Here is an 18,932-nt window from a genome sequence, read left to right on the forward strand (position 1 = left end):
GCGTGGCAATTTTTAATGGTGTAAAATTAGGTTATAGCTAGAGTTTTAAAGATGTAAATAAGACGTTGGCTGACTTGAAACCTCTTTAGTCTGAAATGATGTACCTACTAACCTTTAAAACTAAAGTCATAATCCCTTGGGAGAAAAACTATACGTAATTCCCGCGGAACAATTGAGCCTTTTGACAGCATGGAATAACGCCATTGACGAGCAGTGTGATAAAATGATGTCTAAATCTTTCAGTAGACTCAGAGTGCAGTATAATAATGCGTTTCGTGCTAAACTGCAGCTACTGTGGGCGCTGTAGCGCGTCTGGCATGTTTCATGATCCAATAGTGGGACGTCCTACGGCTAAAATTATGATGTTGATGACGATGACGAAAACAGCAAGGGCTGCAATGCATACCCTTGCATGACCAATTATTTGCTGCTTTCTCATACGTTCTCACTTATCTTCGTGACGAGTGTTGTTTAGGTTACCTAAATGATTCGCCGACTATTTTTAGGCAGATTATTGATTGGTAGAACAACGTTTCGCCGAGTAACGGTACGCCGATGAATTTTACGCAGTGGTTTTGTTTCGCAGACTAAACGATTCGTACTCAACCTTTAGTATACTATTTACTTAGCACATATGAGTCAGTAAGCCGAACAACTATTCACAGAAATTCGTTTAGTCTATAACCACTACACATTTTGCACGTTTGGTCGAACAACCTTTCGCTTTGTAACGGTTGAACTATTATTCAGTGCGCATATCAAACTTTTCGCATCTTTCGTTCGCATGGGGAATGGCATTCAATACCCAATATGTCGAATAGTCTCGCACGTCTGGATTACACTATGGCCTCATTGGCATTTTTACACGCCGTGCTGACCGCGCATTCTTTATAATTTCTTATACCCTCACAAGTTTAAACGTATAACGCAAGTATAAACGTATTTTGACCATCATTTGAATTTATTATATATTGGAGTCTAAACAAACCAAATCGAGCGCGATGCTAGCAGTTCGGTTCTGGCACTTCGCCGGCCGCTGCCGCGGCACGCTCGCTTCGCTCGCTCGGCTCGTGCGTTGTTGGTCGCAATTCTACCTAACACTCCTCCTCGCTGACGCTCGTCGTCGCACCTAACTACATTTTGATAACAGCTAGCTAAGTATACAATAGTCAACTCAGTAAAATTCTACCTGTCGTTTGGCTGATTTTATCTACGCAGATTACGAAACAAAAATCGACTGAACATTAAATCTACTTATCAATATGAATGCCATGTGATAACTCTGCTTATCGTGTTTCGACGAATAGTTGTTCTTGGTTAACTGAAACAATTACGAAACAACACAATCTACTAAACGTAAATCTGCTTATCGCTATTCTCCTACAGGCTACTCGCGAAACGAATAACAAGGCGTAACGAAATTTATATCAAACGTTGCTCAGCCAAAAGTAATAAAAAAAATTTATACGCGTACTCTAGCTATTGCCCGCGACTTCATCTGCCGAAGAATCGTTCTATCTCTATCCCGCGCGGGACTATGCTGATTTCCGCAAAGTTACCTAAGTTAATTAGTATAAAGTATCTATAATATTTTTTATCTAAGCTTGTCGGTGTCGGGGGACCGCTAAGGCTCAGCAGAACTAGATATCGATTGCACATATTAAAAACAGGACACAAGTAAATAACAGATTTTATAATTTGCAAAATAATCAGCACAAACGAATGTCAAGGAACAAACAAAACATAGAGTAACATGTCAATATGAAAAACGTACTGTTTAATAAAACAGCAGCAAAAACTTTGCGTTTGATAATGAACCTGAACACGCCCTCTCAAATGCAAGGTTTATTGCTTTCATAAGTTAATCAACGCAGCATAAACAATAAAATAATTTGTACTAGTACATACACTTAAGCACATTAAATGATACAACAAGAACAAACTTAAAAGTCAACTCTGGCAAAAAAAAAAAAACTATGGATTAGCAAGTTTAAGACCAAGCCATTCAAACATCTATTATGTTTTTATGCTAGGCAGTGCTTTTTGTCAATACATCTGCCAACATGGATTCCGTAGGTACATGTCCCAACATTATATTATTGTTGTCCTTTTAAAACACCCCTAATAAAATGATACTTAATATCAATATGTTCTACTACCATGAAAGACGGGGTCCTGCGCAAGAAACATCGCTGATTGACTATCGGTATATAAAATAATATAGTTGCATACCCTGGTAACTTCATTTCTGTTAGCAGACTTTGAAGGTATAGACCTTCCTTGAATGCTTCCGCAAGACTGACGTACTCCGCTTCACAACTAGACGTCGCTACTGTCTTCTGTTTTCTAGAGGACCAAGAAATACTAGCTCCTCCTAGAATACAACAATAACCAGAATAAGATTTCCGATCTATTGGGCAACTACCCCAATTTGCATCACAGTATGCTTAAATCGGCTTACCAGTTTTCCTATAATTCAGACCATAGTTCGCCGTGCCCTTGAGATAGCGTAAGACCCTTTTTGCTGCCTTCCAGTGACTCAAAGGATTACTTACAAACTGAGCAAGTTTAACAACAGTATTCGTAATGTCAGGCCTTGTTGCTACAGACAAATACATAAGCGAACCAATTAGTTCGCGGTATGGCCATTTTTCTTCGACTTTGTCCTTTTTGGTTTCGCTTGAAAATAAAATATATCTGACAATTCACTCGGAGTTTTACAAGAATTGCAGTTAGATAGACAAAATTTTTCCAAAATAGTCTTGACATACCCTTCCTGTGACAACGTAATGCCATTTCTTTTTTTTAATGTCTATTCCCAAAAAGTATTTACCTTTCCGTAATCCTTGAGATCGAACTCCTTTTCAATTCGTCTTTAAATCTGCATATCCGGCCTTCACAGTCTGATGCAATCAGTACATCGTCTACAAAAACAAGGACAAATAAATATTTGCCATCTTGATGTCTCATATACAGACATGGCTCATTAAGAGACTGTTCTAATCCCATCTCTTTTAGATTCTTGTCAAACCGTATAATTCCATTGTCGCCCAGCCTGTTTTAACCATATAAAGATTCTTTAGTAGACATGTATCACCTCCAGTTTTCAAAACCCTCGAGCATTTCCTTTGCGTTTTCACTACCACTGGATCTTCGTCATTATCATGTGCCAATTTTAACAAACATTCCTCTAGTAAGCGTGGAATACGCATGTAAATCTGTTCATCCAAGTTTCCATTTAAGTATGCAGTATTGATATCCACTTGATGAATCTCTAAGTCCATTTCTACAGCAATTGCCATCATTAATCGTACTGTTTCTAATCTGGCAACTGGCGCAAATGTTTTTCATAATCCACTCCAAAACGCTGGCTAAATCCTTGTGCCACTAACCTGGCCTTTTTCTTAGTAGTTTTATCGACGTTTATTTTGGTGGTAAGTACGTATCTACAGCCAACGACATTTGTGTTTGGTGGTGTTTTGACAATAGTCCAGGTGCCCTTTTGTACTAGGCTCCTTATTTCGGACAGTATGGCAGCTTCCCATTCCGAGCGTTCAGAGCTACGTAAAGCGTCGTTCAAAGATATTTCTGAAGCTGCGCCTGCGTAGTCAATGCAATCGCTATACTCTTCTGCTTCTGACTCGCTATTTCTTTCTTCTACTTCAACATAGTTGTAGACCTTCCTCGGTCGTCCTGGGCGACCCGTACGAATTACTTTTGGCCTACCGGATCCTCTTCTTACCACCACTTCACACTCTTGGTCTGGATTTAGTTCAAGATCTTGTGTTTCTTCTACATTTTCTCTCTATGATGTCCTTTGCTTCATCCAGTGATTTTGTCGCTGAATCTGTTGATAGCAAATCAGTGAATTTTATGTCTCTAGAGACAATAAATTTTCTCTTCTCAGGTATCCATACTAAACCCTTTGGTTGTTTTTGAATATCCGACTAATACTCCTGCGATTCCACGAGCATCGAATTTGCCTAAGTTTGGATTTTTGTCCAGAACATATACTCTTTCTCCAAATCTACGTAGATAGTAGATATTCACCTGTTTTGACACCACTTTTCATATGGAATATCACCGTTTAAGGCAGAAGTTGGGCAGCGGTTTCTAACGTAACATGCCGTATCACAATAGCTTCAGCCCAAAAATTAATACACAAGTCACTATTTAGAAGCATAGCATAGCATAGCATATATACACACAGACACAATCAAATCGCAAACATCATCCATCAAAACCTGGCACACAAACATAAACTTATACAAGACACACACACCCCATACTACAAATACACACCACAGGTAGTACTTGAGAATGCAACACACAAATTATACTACGACCGCGCCATCCTCACAGATCGTACTATCCACTATAATAGACCTGACATCACATTAATAGACGAAATAAACAAAACTACATACCTCATAGACATCTCAATCCCTAACACACACAATTTACAAAAGACCATCACGGAAAAAATAACAAAATATGCAGACCTAAAAGACGAAGTTGCTAGACTATGGAGACAGGAGAAAGTGTACGTAGTTCCAATAGTCCTATCTACAACAGGCGTCATCCCAAACCACCTACACCATAGCTTAAAATTATTAGGCATAAAATCACACGTTTACACAATTTTACAAAAAGCCGCAATACTTAATACATGCAGAATAGTGAGAAAGTTCATGCAACTAGACCCTGAAAATAGCCCTCAGCAATCTTCTTAAAAAATATTTATTCTACAACTCTTGCTACATTTACTTGGTGGATAACCCGTAAATGTAGTTAATACCAGCCTAGAGCTGAGAAAAACCAATCCTTCCAAAATAATAATAATAATAATAATATCATTTATTTCATGTAACTGAGACACATATTATGTTAGTAGTTGTTGCTTAGTTTCTAAAGATTAGTAGGTACTTACAAATTAATTATATTATACAGCTTAAAGCTTTTTATTTTGTGCCCAAATTGCTTGAATAACGCTGTAAAGCCAGTTATTCAGAAATTAGGCAGACATACTATATCGTTGGAAGTTTCCAGAAATGCACTTTTACATAATTATTTATTAAAATATTATTCAGCCAATCTGTGTTGCTTGAGAATAGCCATACAGAAGCGTCCTTCAGATGTAAAATTTTATGATTCAAATATATTTTTCTGTATTAATCATCGTCATCCTTGTTTGTATTTCCATATTCATCATGTCTTACTCTCCACGCCGAAACAAAACGGTGCAAGCACTGCTATTTCACGGCAGGATTAGCGAGCAAGATGGTGGTAGCAATCCGGGCGGACCTTGCACAAGGTCCTACCACCTGCAAGTTTAGCCTTCTGAAGGTTCGCTTTTAAAGTTTTATGTTCGTTGCCTAGCAACAAAGTGTATTATTTTGAATTTGACGTATGGCTGTCACAAAAGGTTACTGAACTGCTGCTGTCTGAATACATTCTCTAGTTTTTGATTTTTTTCCGTATGTTGAATCAATTATAATCAATTGAATTTTCGTATGGAAGTAGTTAATACTATTTGCAATTTATGTGATGTTTTTAACCTTTAAAAAAATTTGTTGGAAAGAGCTGTCAAAAAATAAATTGTTAGGTAAGTATTTTTATTTTTATTTTTCCGACCCCCCTAAAGAGGCTTGACCCACACATTGAAAAACACTGGATTAAGAGAAAAACGAGTTTGAAAAACAAAAGATAAGAAATAGTATATATGATATGCTACTGTATCGTAATATAGGGGTCCTTTAAACACGAGTGTGGTTTTATGAAACGAGGAGTCCCGTAACAGACAATTACGAGACATGTACTTACTACGGGACGGGATATAAGTAAAACTCTAATAGGGTATAGGTTAGGTGTTTTTATAACAATTCTGAATGATTAATGGAGCTAGAGGAAAAAACTACATTTTGACAAACATACAACTTTCAACGATTATGCAAACCGATAAGGACCCAGGTCCACTTTAATAGGATAAGAAAAAGAAGATACAAGTTTTATAAGAAATTTAATAAGCAAAGTATTACAATGTTTATACTATATCAAGGATTATATTGATTCTATCAGAGCCCACGTCGTTCTGCACTAGGCAAAGGTAGGATCCGGCTTGCGCTTTTGACAAGTTTGTCAAATGCAAGTCTTTGGTTAGAAGCGACTCGCCTCTGCAAACAAATTAATATCAATAAGTAATCTATTATAAATTATGATTATTTATTTTTTAATTAATACATATAATGTCAACTAAAATTAAAATAAACAAAATAAAATCAACTTAAACCTATAATATAAACTAAAAACGAAGACCTAAACTACAACCTAAAACCACCATTCCGCGTCGTACCCGGCTCAAAGGTGCCCATAATGCCAGCCGCATTTCCCCGCTGTATGGCCAACGCCACCTGCTGAATCAGGTACGACCCGGAGCGGGGGTCGCAACCCCTGTCCCGTAGCCTGCGGCCCAGCTCCCACATCAAAGATTTCGCCTCAGCCCCCCAAGGACCAGCCGTCTCGACCGCAAAAGGCACGAAGTCATATACGTCGGCTCCAAAGCTGAGTACTTGAGGTGCTTAGACCGCGCTGCATACTCAGCCGCGGCTCCAGCTGACCTCGACGTGCAACCCAAATGAGATGGCGCGAAGGTACTCACGCACGTCGCATCCCACAAGAGGCAACGTCTCCTCTGCCAAGGAACCAATAATGTGTTGTCCATGTTTACTAAATATTATGGTAAAATGTATTGACTTTCCGCCTCACACTTGTTAACCTACATACAAATTGGTTACCTACAGAACAGGCCTTGCCTAGTGTTGGGGCCAGTGTAAATTATTGTAAACATTTTTGAAATAAAATGAATTGAAATTGAATGTAACAAATACTCCTTTCTTTTGTAGGTAAGTGTTTTCTTTCTTTCTTTCTTTCTTTCTTACTTTTAATTAAGTACTTTAAGATATCGTTCATGATATGACATTTTGTACATATCATTCTACTGTAGCCCTCTCATTTTGAGAGGAGGCCTGTGCCCAGCAGTGGGACGTATACCGGGAGTGGCCTGTAATACGAGCAAATAATTAAAACATAGATCGTACTCGTCAAACTGAACAACATTAGTTCAGTGACTTTTAAAAATTATGAAGTCTTAAGATTTTTCATTTTTCATACAAATTAAATACTGTTATCATTGTACGCCGTCCCAGAACGCAACTGACGTCGCCTGTCACGTTACAAGTCAACATCAAGCCATTTTGCTTTATATTGCTGCTTCGAATAAACATTAAAGTGTAATAAAAATTAAAATAAAACTAATTATTTTTAAAAGTCACATGTTGTTCATTTAGACGTGTACGATCTATGTTAAGTATAATTATTTGCTCGTATTACAGGCCACACCCGGTATAGGCCGGGATGATTTTACAGTAACATTTTGGTGTCATGCTATAAAGTTTTGATTACAAATAAAATAATATAACCTTCAAAAGAAATCACATGAATTAATGAGGGCTATCGCGTATGAATTCGCCGCTAGAGGCGCTAGTGTAGCGTGAGGTCTCCGAAATGTCAAATCTCATAGTGTTTGGGTGAGCTACGCGGGTTTATTTAAAATTAGAATAATTTTGTGAATATTTTGCAATATCTGAAATTAATTATGGCAAATATGCGTTGCGGGGCAATGAATGTCTGTGTTTTGAGACAGTTTTGTCTTTCGGAAACCTTTGTCCTCCCTTTTTTCCGAACAAAACGGGGACTATGCAACACTGGCATGCTCGATATTTTATGGTACGGTTTTAAGGTGTATTAAATATGATTTTAATCTAAACTTTGTTTTTACGCCCGTAATAAGAGACTTTGAAAGCCATACTTGAAAACCTCACGCAACAGTGCGCCATCTAGTGAGACAAAAAACGATAGCCCTCATTACGCCAATATTAAACATAAAGGTGCAATACCTACACATTATAACGTATCATGCCATGATAATTAAGAACGTGTCAGACTTGTGTCAGACGGAGTGTCAAACGGAATGTCAAACGGAATGTCAAACGTACATGACACGCGTCGGCGACGGTTGGTTACGAAACGTGCTAGTGGGTATAGTCTCATAGTTTTCGATACAAAGAATATATTTTTGCCTAAGGTTATTACGGTCATGCTATGATACGTTGTAGCTATGTCTAGAGACCTTTAGCCTTGCGGGGTGAGAAAGAATTTCAAATATATTCAGAACTAGCTGTTGCCCGCGACTCCGTCCGCGGAGAATTGCATTTATCGCTATCCCGCGGGAACAATGTAATTTTTCGAGATAAAAACTATCCTATGTCCTTTCCCGGGACTCAAAAAATCTGTTTACTGAATTTCATCTAAATCAGTTGAGCGGTTTAACGTGATGAGGTACCTAAAAAACAAACAAACAGACTTTTAAACTTTTGCATTAATATTAGTAGGATTTGCATTAAACGCTAGACTACATCCGCGGGTAATTATCAACAAAAAGGAATTATCCGATAACATATTATTACGAACCTAAATAGTTTGACAGATGTGTACGGAGAGTCGTTAGGAGTGAATCTCCACTCGATGGTGACCGCTGGGCTGGCGTGGACGTTACAGGGCAGAACCACCGAGCCCCCCACACGGGCTGTCAACCGTTCGGCAACCGGGGTGATGTACGGGCGCACTGGTGTGAAAGAAACAAATAGTATTACTAAATTTAATTTTAATCTCCCCCTGGTAGAAGAATCTGTGGCCTGGGTATTCCGTGTAAAATACCAATTCACTGGATATAAATAAATAAATATCATGGGACACTTCACACCAATTGACCTAGTCCCAAACTAAGCAAAGCTTGTACTATGGATACTAGGCAACGGATAATCATACTTATATAGATAAATACATATTGAACATCCAAGACCTGAGAACAAACATTCGTATTATACATACAAATATCTGCCCCTGCCGGGAATCGAACCCGGAACCTCAAGCTTCGTAGTCAGGTTCTCTAACCACTTGGCCATCCGGTCGTCACATTGTGATTATATGTATAAAACTTTTGTTTTTTTAAAACTCTATATATATATATATATATATATTATATAATAGAGAGAGAGAGAGAGAAGAGAGAGAGAGAGTCACATACCATATTCGATACATATAAAAATACAGATGGACAAAATAAAAATAACATCGAATGGAGAAAATAAAAATAATATAATATATTGATTGTTCAAATTCTACTGCGCTTAAGGCGTGACTATACTTAGATTCAAGAATTCTGATACCAAACCTTTACAGGGACGTTCAGTCAAGCTAACCGAAAAACCTCCTGAAATATTGAATACGAATGTATTCAATGAACCTCGTAGATCCTGATTGAATAATCAGGATACGAGTATAATTAGTAACCACTAATAAATAATCAGGGATAATAATTACAGCTTTGCACAAGTGACTTTTACTTTAAAATCGATCTAGTGGTTACAGAGATTAAGACCCCTACATGCAAACAGAATTTACCTCTTTAATGCTACATTTACACCCTTGCCCAGGCTTGCCAAGCGTCTAAAACTCCAAGCCTATACGAACGCTTGAATGGCATGTATTCCATATATCGCGTCAGTGTATTCCGGACAGGCAAACATGGTAGACGTGGATCTCGAAGTTGTTTTGGCTCTCGTGTCGAGCTTGACATATTTTGAGCTTCTGAGCGACACTAAACACGAGCCAACGTGTAAACACGTCGCAAGCGCTTGCCGCAAGTTCCTTTGATCTGTGCTGAAAAACCGACACCGGCCCAGATCGGCGACAAGCGCTGGCAAGCTCACGCAATCCTATCCAAACGGGCCGTTTACACGCTTGTGCTTGTGAGAGCTTGCCGAAGCTTGGCAAGGGTGTAAATGTAGCATAAGATCTTGTACATAACAATAATTTAGATCTGTGGAGTTGAGAAACGTACCCAAAACCACGAGGTCAACAATTTTCTCTGATGTGCCGGCTTCATTTTCTGCCGTACACCTGTAAGTCCCACTGTCATTGGACAGGGCATGAAAGCTGAAAAGAAAAATATTATTAAACACTTGAAATATTAAAACTTCATCTAATACAAGCAGTTTACGCTGCCATGCACTAGAAGACTTCTTTTAAATTAAAATATAAAATAAATAAATTTTAAATTACACAAAAGTATAGGTAAAAAGTAAGTAAAATAAGTAAAAACTGAGATTACTGACTCACTTTAGAGTGTTCTTTACGTCTACAATATGCCTACTGCTTAAGGGAACAAACGTATCATCTTCTTTGTGTTCCCACGTCACAGTAGCAATAGGATCTGCATCTACTGCACATTTTAGTCCAACTTTATCTTCTTCAAAAACTTTTTGCGTAATTGTTTCTATATTATCGATTCTAGGCGCATCTGGAAATAAATTGATAATACCGATAAATATGAACTTAGCGGCATGTGTCATTAAGTATATAATACTTATCGACCATTTCATCCAATATATCAAGGTCCTTTTTCATCGACATAAAATAATATTTTTTTTAATACTTTTCTTATAATTTTTATTTGTTGCTGAAATTATTAAAAAGTAGTTTCATTAGGTAAATAGTATCAAAAGACTTACAATGAACTTTGAAAATGATTTCACGTGAATCTTGTCCCTGGTCATTTACAGCTTGACATTTATAAATTCCTTTATGAACAGATTTGACATTGTTTACTGTAATTTTTTCTCCATCCACAACGATATCTTCAGGTATGTCGCCGAAATCAAAACCATCTACCGCCTTGTAAGACCAAGTTATCGATGGGATAGGTTTACCTTTGGTCACTCTGAAATCAAATTTACTTACATTTAACGGCCTGACGATAGGTTGTAATAAATAAATAAAAATTCTTTCTTCAATTCCTCGTACAATTTTAGTAATTGAGACTAAAGTAAATTTATTAATTTAATTTACTTTCAACTCTTACCTGCAAGTAATTTCAACGGATTCATCTCCAAGATTAGTAACAATTTCCGTGTTGTCTGTCTCGATTTCTGGTGATTCTGTAAATAAAATATTGCAACAAATTATATTTTTGCGTTGAGCGATGACTTACAAATACAGTTTTAATAACTTACCTAATCCAGAGATGCTGACAGTAACCGTAAACGTCTCTGTGCGAATCTCATTAATAACTTCACACTTATATTCACCAGTAAAACGTGTTGTCATGTTATTAATTACCAACGAATTATTTTCTAATGTGAAATCTTTCAGCTCTTCTTCGTATGATTCGGTATCATCATCATCTTCATCCCCATCATCTAAATTATTGTTGCTTTCGGTAACTACGACGCGACTATTATTGTGATACCAGTTAATTTGTGCATCTGGGTAAGCATTTACTTGGCAATATAGGTTGCCTTTACACCCATACTCAAAGGTGGCGTCTGAAATATTACGAAGTTCATCATCATAAACGAAATAAGACTATTTTTGTTTTATTGGAAAACATAAATCAAAACTATTCACTTACATAAAACTATCCTAAACTTAAAATACTTACATAAAAAAATATATCAATAAAACCTTAAACTAAAACAAATTACTTAGACTTAGAGCCCCCTTAGGCAAGGTCCCGAAGATGCTGGCAGTGTGTCCTCTTTGAATAGCTCAGCTAATTCTTTGTCCGAGGAAGCTGCCAGCTCTCCGGTCCCAGTGACGTCTACTAAGCTTTCAACATTTCTTTTAAAAGTTTTAAAGCGCTAGGATCCCACGGACCAAGGGTCTCGACACTGAGGCAAGTTCATTATTACTGTTAGACGCGACCACACCAGTATTGGATTATTATTATTTCGATAAAAACGGGCAACATCCATATTTGAAAGGAAACAACAAAACATTCATACATTTGTCACTTATACGAACAAAGCCATATATGGATGGCGTCATACAAAAATAAATGAAATACCTAATAAATAACAAGAAAATTAACCAACGCAGTAAATAAACACATACAACAGTTAAACAACCTATAAAAATTAAGTTTTACTTTTACCTTGTCTGTCTGTTTGTCCGTCCGCGGCTAAGCTCAGAGACCGTTATTACAAGAAAGCTGTAATTTGGCATCAATATACATAACAGTTACGCCGCCCAAGTGGTAAAAAAAAAAAAAAAAATTTAGGGTAGGTACCTCCCATAGAAGTACAGTTAGTGTGGGGTAACGTTGGATAGGTCTTTTAAAACCATTGCGGGATTTCCAGGGCTATTTTACGATTCAATCATCTGTTTGTAAAATCTAAACTGTTGCATGGAAAAACTTGAAAAAATTCAGGATGTAAGTATACCTCTATCATATTTACAAGGAAAGTTATAATGGTTAAGATTGCTTGAGAATTATTAGTAGTTGAAGAGTAAAATAGCAACCTAAGGTATAAAATATACCTAAACTTGGAGGATTCCGTACACAATACAAAATCCTTACAAAAATATTACTTGATTTTTTCGTAATGGCTACGAACCCTATCTTGGGCGTGTCTGATACACTATTGGCGGTTTTTTATATTTACCGGTTTAAAACCCCATCAAGGACTTAGATAATAGCCCATATTGTAAAATATCTACCAAAACAATCAGTGCCTCCAGTGAAAAACTAACCTAACTCAAAATCGCTACTTTTCAGTAAAGGCAAAAAACTTTTTTTTGGCGTTTTTTAGGTCTTTAGATTTTTTTTCTCCTGGAGGATTCGCAAGAATGCCGAGATTGAGGAGTTGGTGGCTGAGCCTAATATAATCGGCGAATTTAAATCTCACAGGCTTCGGTGGCTCGGCCACTTGCTGCGAATGGGGGAGGATCGAGGGGTCAAGATGGGCCAAGAAGGGGCCAACTGGTCGTCGTCCGGTTGGTCGGCCGAAGTATCGCTGGGCTGACGATGTGGAGGCGGATCTGCGACAGCTTAGCCGGAAATTGGCGTGAAGTTGCGCGATCGGGTTACGTGGCAAGCTCTCGTTTCGGAGACCAAGACTCATTTTGGGTCACTGAGCCAAACTAGTTAGTTAGTTAGTTTAAATTTTTTTTATGGTTTCAGGCATTAGGTATAGGTTACAGCTTCCGTTTAATGGGTATTGTTTTAACATTTAGTTATTCTATACATATATTTTTTAAGTTTTTTTTGTGAGTTATGCTTTTAGTCACAAAATCATAATGGTATAACATGATTTGTGTTCGACGACTGTTCTATGGTTACAACAATACTTATTCTACCCTAGTTATGCCTTTATGTACTATTTATGTCCACATTGTTACAGAACAACACAAGTTGTGTCTTTTTGTTAAAAAAATAACTGCAAACATGTCTTTAGGATGGATGTCTTTTTTGAGTTAAAAGCACTTGTACCTTCAGACTTATAAAAAATTGCAGATAATTAGAAATATGCCTTTAGAAACGGTGAGTTATACCCATAGCGTAATCGAAAAAACGATCGATATTTCCTTTTGTCACAATATGTAATCAAACACGCTGAATCCAATGGTATAATAAAAACATAAGGGCATAACTCGTCTTATCCCCCTTTTTACTGGGGACACTGAAATATTGACCATCTTTATTTAGTTACCTTTAATTTTAAGACTACTCTCTAATAAAAACCGAAAATGACAGAAGTCATAAATGGCTTCGTATGAACTAGAGGGTTAAAAGGATTGAATCTAAACTTATTCTAATTAAGTCGTCCACTGGTGTTAAGGTTTTGGTGATTCCAAAAGGGATAGCAATGAAATACAGACATTAATTTTGGGACGAAAGAAAGAATTATAAGATGCAAAGTGCATAATGCGGACTAATTTCAAGGAGACGGTCAGTGTAATTTTGAAATTTAGTGATAGAATTATCAATGTATTCAGGAATAGATTCTTCAAATATTGGAGAACCTGAGAGGCAAAGGGAATTACTGTTAACTACTTTTATGTTTGGGGCCAGAATATTGAATTATTTTTTTATATTTGTACGCCGGCGCACCCTAGATTATTGTAAGCGCGAACCAAACCGCGCGATCTCGCCAACTGTTGCATAAACCTGCTATAGGTTTTTAATAGTGGCTAAAAATGTAAAAGCATGTATAAAATTAAAAAAAAAAAAAACATGTATATTTAGATTGCGTTATTTACAAAGAGTTCACATTTGCTAAAATAAAGTGCCAAACCAATTTTTTCACATTTATTTTTGATTTTAAAAAGGTTTAAAAACACAGTATACATAATCATCTCCTAGAGTTCCGTCATCCAAATACCATACGTTAAATTTTGAATTTTAATTTCGAATTATCGGATTTATAGCTAAACTAAAAATTGCAGGCCCAAGGGGATCACTTTGTTGAGAACCTACTTCTGAGGATAGTTCATTAGAACGATATAATACTTAGGTAGTTTTGTTGGGTCAGCGTAGCTGAGGAGCAGATAATTAATTGTATATTTTCGGGACACAGTGTTTAATTTCCGTTTACCAGGTATTCCCTACTATTCACCGAATTAAATGCGTTTTTGACGTAAATTTTGCAGGCTTGTGCCAATAACAATGAAGTAACATTCCCCCTCTTAAATATTTCGGGTTATTACTTGTTAGTCAACGATGTTATATAAATGCACCCACGATGCACTGAGCGAAGTACTTTTCTTACTTTTTGGAATGATCCAGAAGGGAATCGCAATTCATTGGCACACAAGGAGGTATCCGATACGTATCCATAGTAATAGCGAAGTTATTCCTGACTATTATCTTTCCAATACAATTAGTGCTTTAATTTTAAAAGATGTGATAATTCGCAACCAACGATATCGCATAGATCTAATCAAAACTTAGGCAGAAAGTATAATGACATTAATATCATTTTGTTTGTTGACTTAGAATTGGCATTGGTCTAAAAAAAAACAATGTTTATTTTTGTATATTTTTTTCATACATTTTTTTTTACTTTGTTTTAAATTTTTTACCCTATTTAGTAGTTACTGGAATTATAGCTAACCATAGTTACCATGGCGTTAAAACTACGTTTTTCGTTGCCCATCACATTTATTTAAAAAAACGTAGTGTCTTCTGTCACCTGGCAGTGTTAGAAGTAGGCGGTTTAGTTATAAAACGTTTATTTACGATGAAAGTCAAAAAAAGGTCAAACGTTATTTTGCAAATATACACACGATCAAATAACATTTTTTACAAAAATGTTAGAAAATTATTTAAAAGCCTATTCCTCGAAATGGTTTTGGAATTAGACCACATTGTAAAAAAGTGATCAATGCCAATTGTATGTATGGTCCTATATTTAATTTTAAGTATAATATCAGATGTGGACACCGAGAACGTTTTCAGGCATGCGTATAGAAAAAAAACGTGTTTACCATAAACTGGCTAAGGGCGGGTAAGAAGATTTATGATTATGAAATAGTTCTAAATGGCTTACAGTTTATGACTAGTATTTACCTTTTGGTGTTTGAATCATTCGAAAAACGTATGGCCGGTAGACGAATAATTCTATGTCCTTGGAGTCTTCTCCTTTTGTAGTGCTAGCACGGCAGGACACAGTCTTGTTGACCCTCATATTCGGTATCGAAACGTAGCTGATATGCGTTGAAGGGTACTCCAAAATGTCACTCTGAAAAGGGCGAGGTACTTAGTAAAGGAACCCACTGAAAAACAGCGTTGCGGCTTGTTGCAACATTATGCTGCCCCCAATTTATACTTTTCGATGTTTTTTTTTAATTATATTTCTTCCTGACGTGTTTTTTCTGTGTATCGAATATGTGTAAATAAATGTCTCTCTTCCTCTCTCTCTCTCTCTCTCTCTCTCTCTCTCTCTCTCTGTCTCTCTCTCAAATATTTCAGAGCAGCTTTTCATTTCAATAAATTCGTTACACTAGCTAGATTAGGTTAAATATCAGAACATGCAATTTGTCATATAAATACATATAAGAGCAAGACCAGCGACTTCCAATAAATTTTGCAACGAGGTTTTTACTGTGATATACCTGTAGGTACTGTGACACAAATAGAACGAGTGCAAAAAAATAAGGGGGGGGGTCGCATACGAAAACCGTATTGTTTACGGCTGTACTTTATGAACTTACACAGCTGCACAGGTACCTTAACATGGTCAGTTTGATTTACGGGACCCTCGGTGCGCAGGTTCGACTTGCATTTGGTTTGGCAGGTTTTAATTCTCAAAACATAGTTGAGTTTTATGAAATGTATTTATTTTCTATATATATATTTTTTTGTTGTTTTATTACGCTACTGTCTCATAGGCCTCACTAAATTAGTCATCCAAAAATTTGATGATACTTTGTCGTGTCATGTTTATGCACTCACACGATCGTCACTAAAACATAATGCGCATGAGCAAGTGATGTCATAGTGTAACTATCAACACGCAGTATATTATAATAATATTAATATAAATTATAGCTGGCCTAGGTATATTATAATGCAGGAACTGTATGTTAAATAAAGCCTGGGGTAAGATATATTTTTGTCGCATTTATCATTATCAGCCGGAAAACGTCCACTGCTAAACAAAGGCCTCACCCTTAAAAGGCACGACAACTTTGTGAACGACAACTCGCCAGTTGCATCCACCGGTTACCCGCAATTCTCACGATTATGTCAGTCTATCTAATGGCAGGCCTGCCAACGCTTCGTCCATTCCAGAATATGATTGGCGCATCTCTACTTTGAGCCTCTCCAAAAGGCCAGCAGTCAAGGACCACGTCTCAGAGCCGTAGGTCATCAACTCATCACTGGCAACATAGGTCGAAGATTCTAGTGTAGTATTTATGATTATAGGTACTAGCGGATATCGAAAATACAAACTGAGACATGGATGCACAGAAAAAACAGGAAAAGAGACCAGCGCTGGGAATCGAACCCAGGTCCTCAGCATTCCGTGCTGCGTGCCATACCCCTACACTAGCACTGAACAGGAGTACATACACTAATTTCTACTATGCACACATATTATCTCAGGTTGCTTTGTTTTCCACTACGCTACTTAAGCAGCAACACTAGCGACATCTATGTTTCGCTCTCATCGAGAGTCGGAACACCCTTTCGGAACTAACCGCTCACCCAGACAAGAGATGTCGCTACTAAGCTATCAAATTATGATTAGTTATTTGAATATGGTTTTACGGCTTTTACGGGATGACCTTTGATGAACGATACTACTGATCGAAGGGGATGACCGTAAAAGTAACAAATTTGGAGTTGAAATAAAAAATACAAAAAAACCAATCATATACTAGTGGATCCGACAGACGTTGTCCTGCCTGAAGAAACACTACATTGAAATTATGATAACATACTAACAACAAGTGCCATGTAGCGGGTTCAATTTTTATTTAAATACGTTCCTTAATTTGAGGGGAGAGTTTAGTATCGACGGACGGGATGAACATTAAATGTTTGACAGTTACGAAACATTCTGAACATTTTGTATGGGAAAATGTTGTTATATTTTATTTTATTTTTTCGTAAATTTATCAATGGTTTTAATACTTAGGTACTATCCTATTCCTGACGAAGACAAATCCAAAAACATAAAAATCATATAAGTTGGTCCAGCCGTTCTTGAGTTACGTACGTAATGTTTTTTTGGGCATAAAACGGTACAATGTAAAAAAACTTAAGAAAATAAAACTTAAATTAAATATTATAAATGGTGTAACTAACACGACTTTGTTTTACATAATATTATATAGATTAGTATTTTCGGATAATTGTTGATAGAATCAAGGAAAACAGTTACCTCAGCATTCATCTGTTGCCCCCTTTCGTCTTCCCACCAGATGGACGGTTTGGGGCTTCCGGTAACCTTGCAAGCTACTGTTGCGGTTTGCTCGTAATTGATTAAAGGTGACTCAGGAGGTATTATCTCGACTGTGGCGGCGGCCGAAGCGGAAGATGTATCTGTAAAATGTAAAGGAGAGATAGAACGGAAGATGTCGAAGAATATGAAGACATGCGAAGACTTTTGGGGAGACCTATTTAGACCTAGCCGCATAACTACGGTGCGGCGTCGTAAATCGTAACTCGAAACGACGTGGTGTCCTGGTGTCGGAGTGCGGTACGTTACCACGTCGTATAAGTATGTATTAGGTGCCGATCATTCGGCGATTTTTACTGTGTCATTGAGTAACTACAAATACAAAATCGACAACACGAAATTATACGTCCAAGCAGAAAACTATCCGTCCTGAATAGTCAATAACGGAAACTCTTCCCATAGTAAAATTTTCAAATTTAATAGAGGCCCCAAGAAATAATGGCCATTGGTATTTACATTCAGACTTAATTCACTTGATGGGTACCTAAATAATTAATTTGCTCCTGGTTTATAATAAGCAAACACAATTCGGGCTTAATTAATTTCAAGGACACCCAATAGTTCTATTTGATTCTAAATATTTTCAGACAAAATTCTCTTGGGACGGTGTTTACTTTGGTACGACCGAATTTAAAAAAGTCAATTCATGTGATATTTTTTTCCATCTATACTTACTGAATAGCATTAAATTTGACACATCCTATAATCTGCACCTTGTCCGACGCCGCTTTGCTTCACGTTACGATTCTTTCTGTCACTCAGTAGGTATATAACAAGGGCAGAAAGAAATAGTGAATGCAATCGCGAAGCGGTGAAAACGATTGTGATCCAGTGTGTAAGACCTCAGAGCTCATGCCCCAGAGTTCGTATTGCCTAACGTTTCTGGCGCTCACGATCGCAATCTAATGACAGATTTCGCATACAGAAACTGTCATTTGATTGCGTTAGGCAATAGAGAGAGAGAGAGAGAGAGAGAAACATTTATTTACACATATTCGATACACATAAAAATACATTAGAATAAGAATAATAATAGTATAAAGTGGGCCCCACTCAGCATAATGT

General features: G+C 37.1%; 1 protein-coding gene across 4 annotated transcripts in view; it reads right to left on the reverse strand.

Moving 5' to 3' along the window:
- Positions 1 to 6,002: 6,002 nt before the first annotated feature.
- Positions 6,003 to 18,932, reverse strand: part of LOC141435601 (hemicentin-1-like) — an 85,647-nt gene continuing 72,717 nt past the window's right edge. For all 4 annotated transcript variants that reach the window (XM_074098331.1, XM_074098330.1, XM_074098329.1 and 1 more), the window contains 9 exons: positions 17,790 to 17,950; positions 15,470 to 15,641; positions 11,133 to 11,444; positions 10,982 to 11,057; positions 10,632 to 10,840; positions 10,240 to 10,420; positions 9,962 to 10,056; positions 8,530 to 8,683; positions 6,003 to 6,173 (listed from right to left, as the gene is read on the reverse strand). In XM_074098331.1, coding sequence (XP_073954432.1) covers positions 6,044 to 6,173; positions 8,530 to 8,683; positions 9,962 to 10,056; positions 10,240 to 10,420; positions 10,632 to 10,840; positions 10,982 to 11,057; positions 11,133 to 11,444; positions 15,470 to 15,641; positions 17,790 to 17,950 — 1,490 coding nt within the window. In that variant the 3' untranslated portion in view covers positions 6,003 to 6,043. The remainder of the gene's footprint in view (positions 6,174 to 8,529; positions 8,684 to 9,961; positions 10,057 to 10,239; positions 10,421 to 10,631; positions 10,841 to 10,981; positions 11,058 to 11,132; positions 11,445 to 15,469; positions 15,642 to 17,789; positions 17,951 to 18,932) is intronic.

Source organism: Choristoneura fumiferana, chromosome 15 (genome assembly GCF_025370935.1).
Source record: "Choristoneura fumiferana chromosome 15, NRCan_CFum_1, whole genome shotgun sequence".
NCBI lineage: Eukaryota > Metazoa > Arthropoda > Insecta > Lepidoptera > Tortricidae > Choristoneura > Choristoneura fumiferana.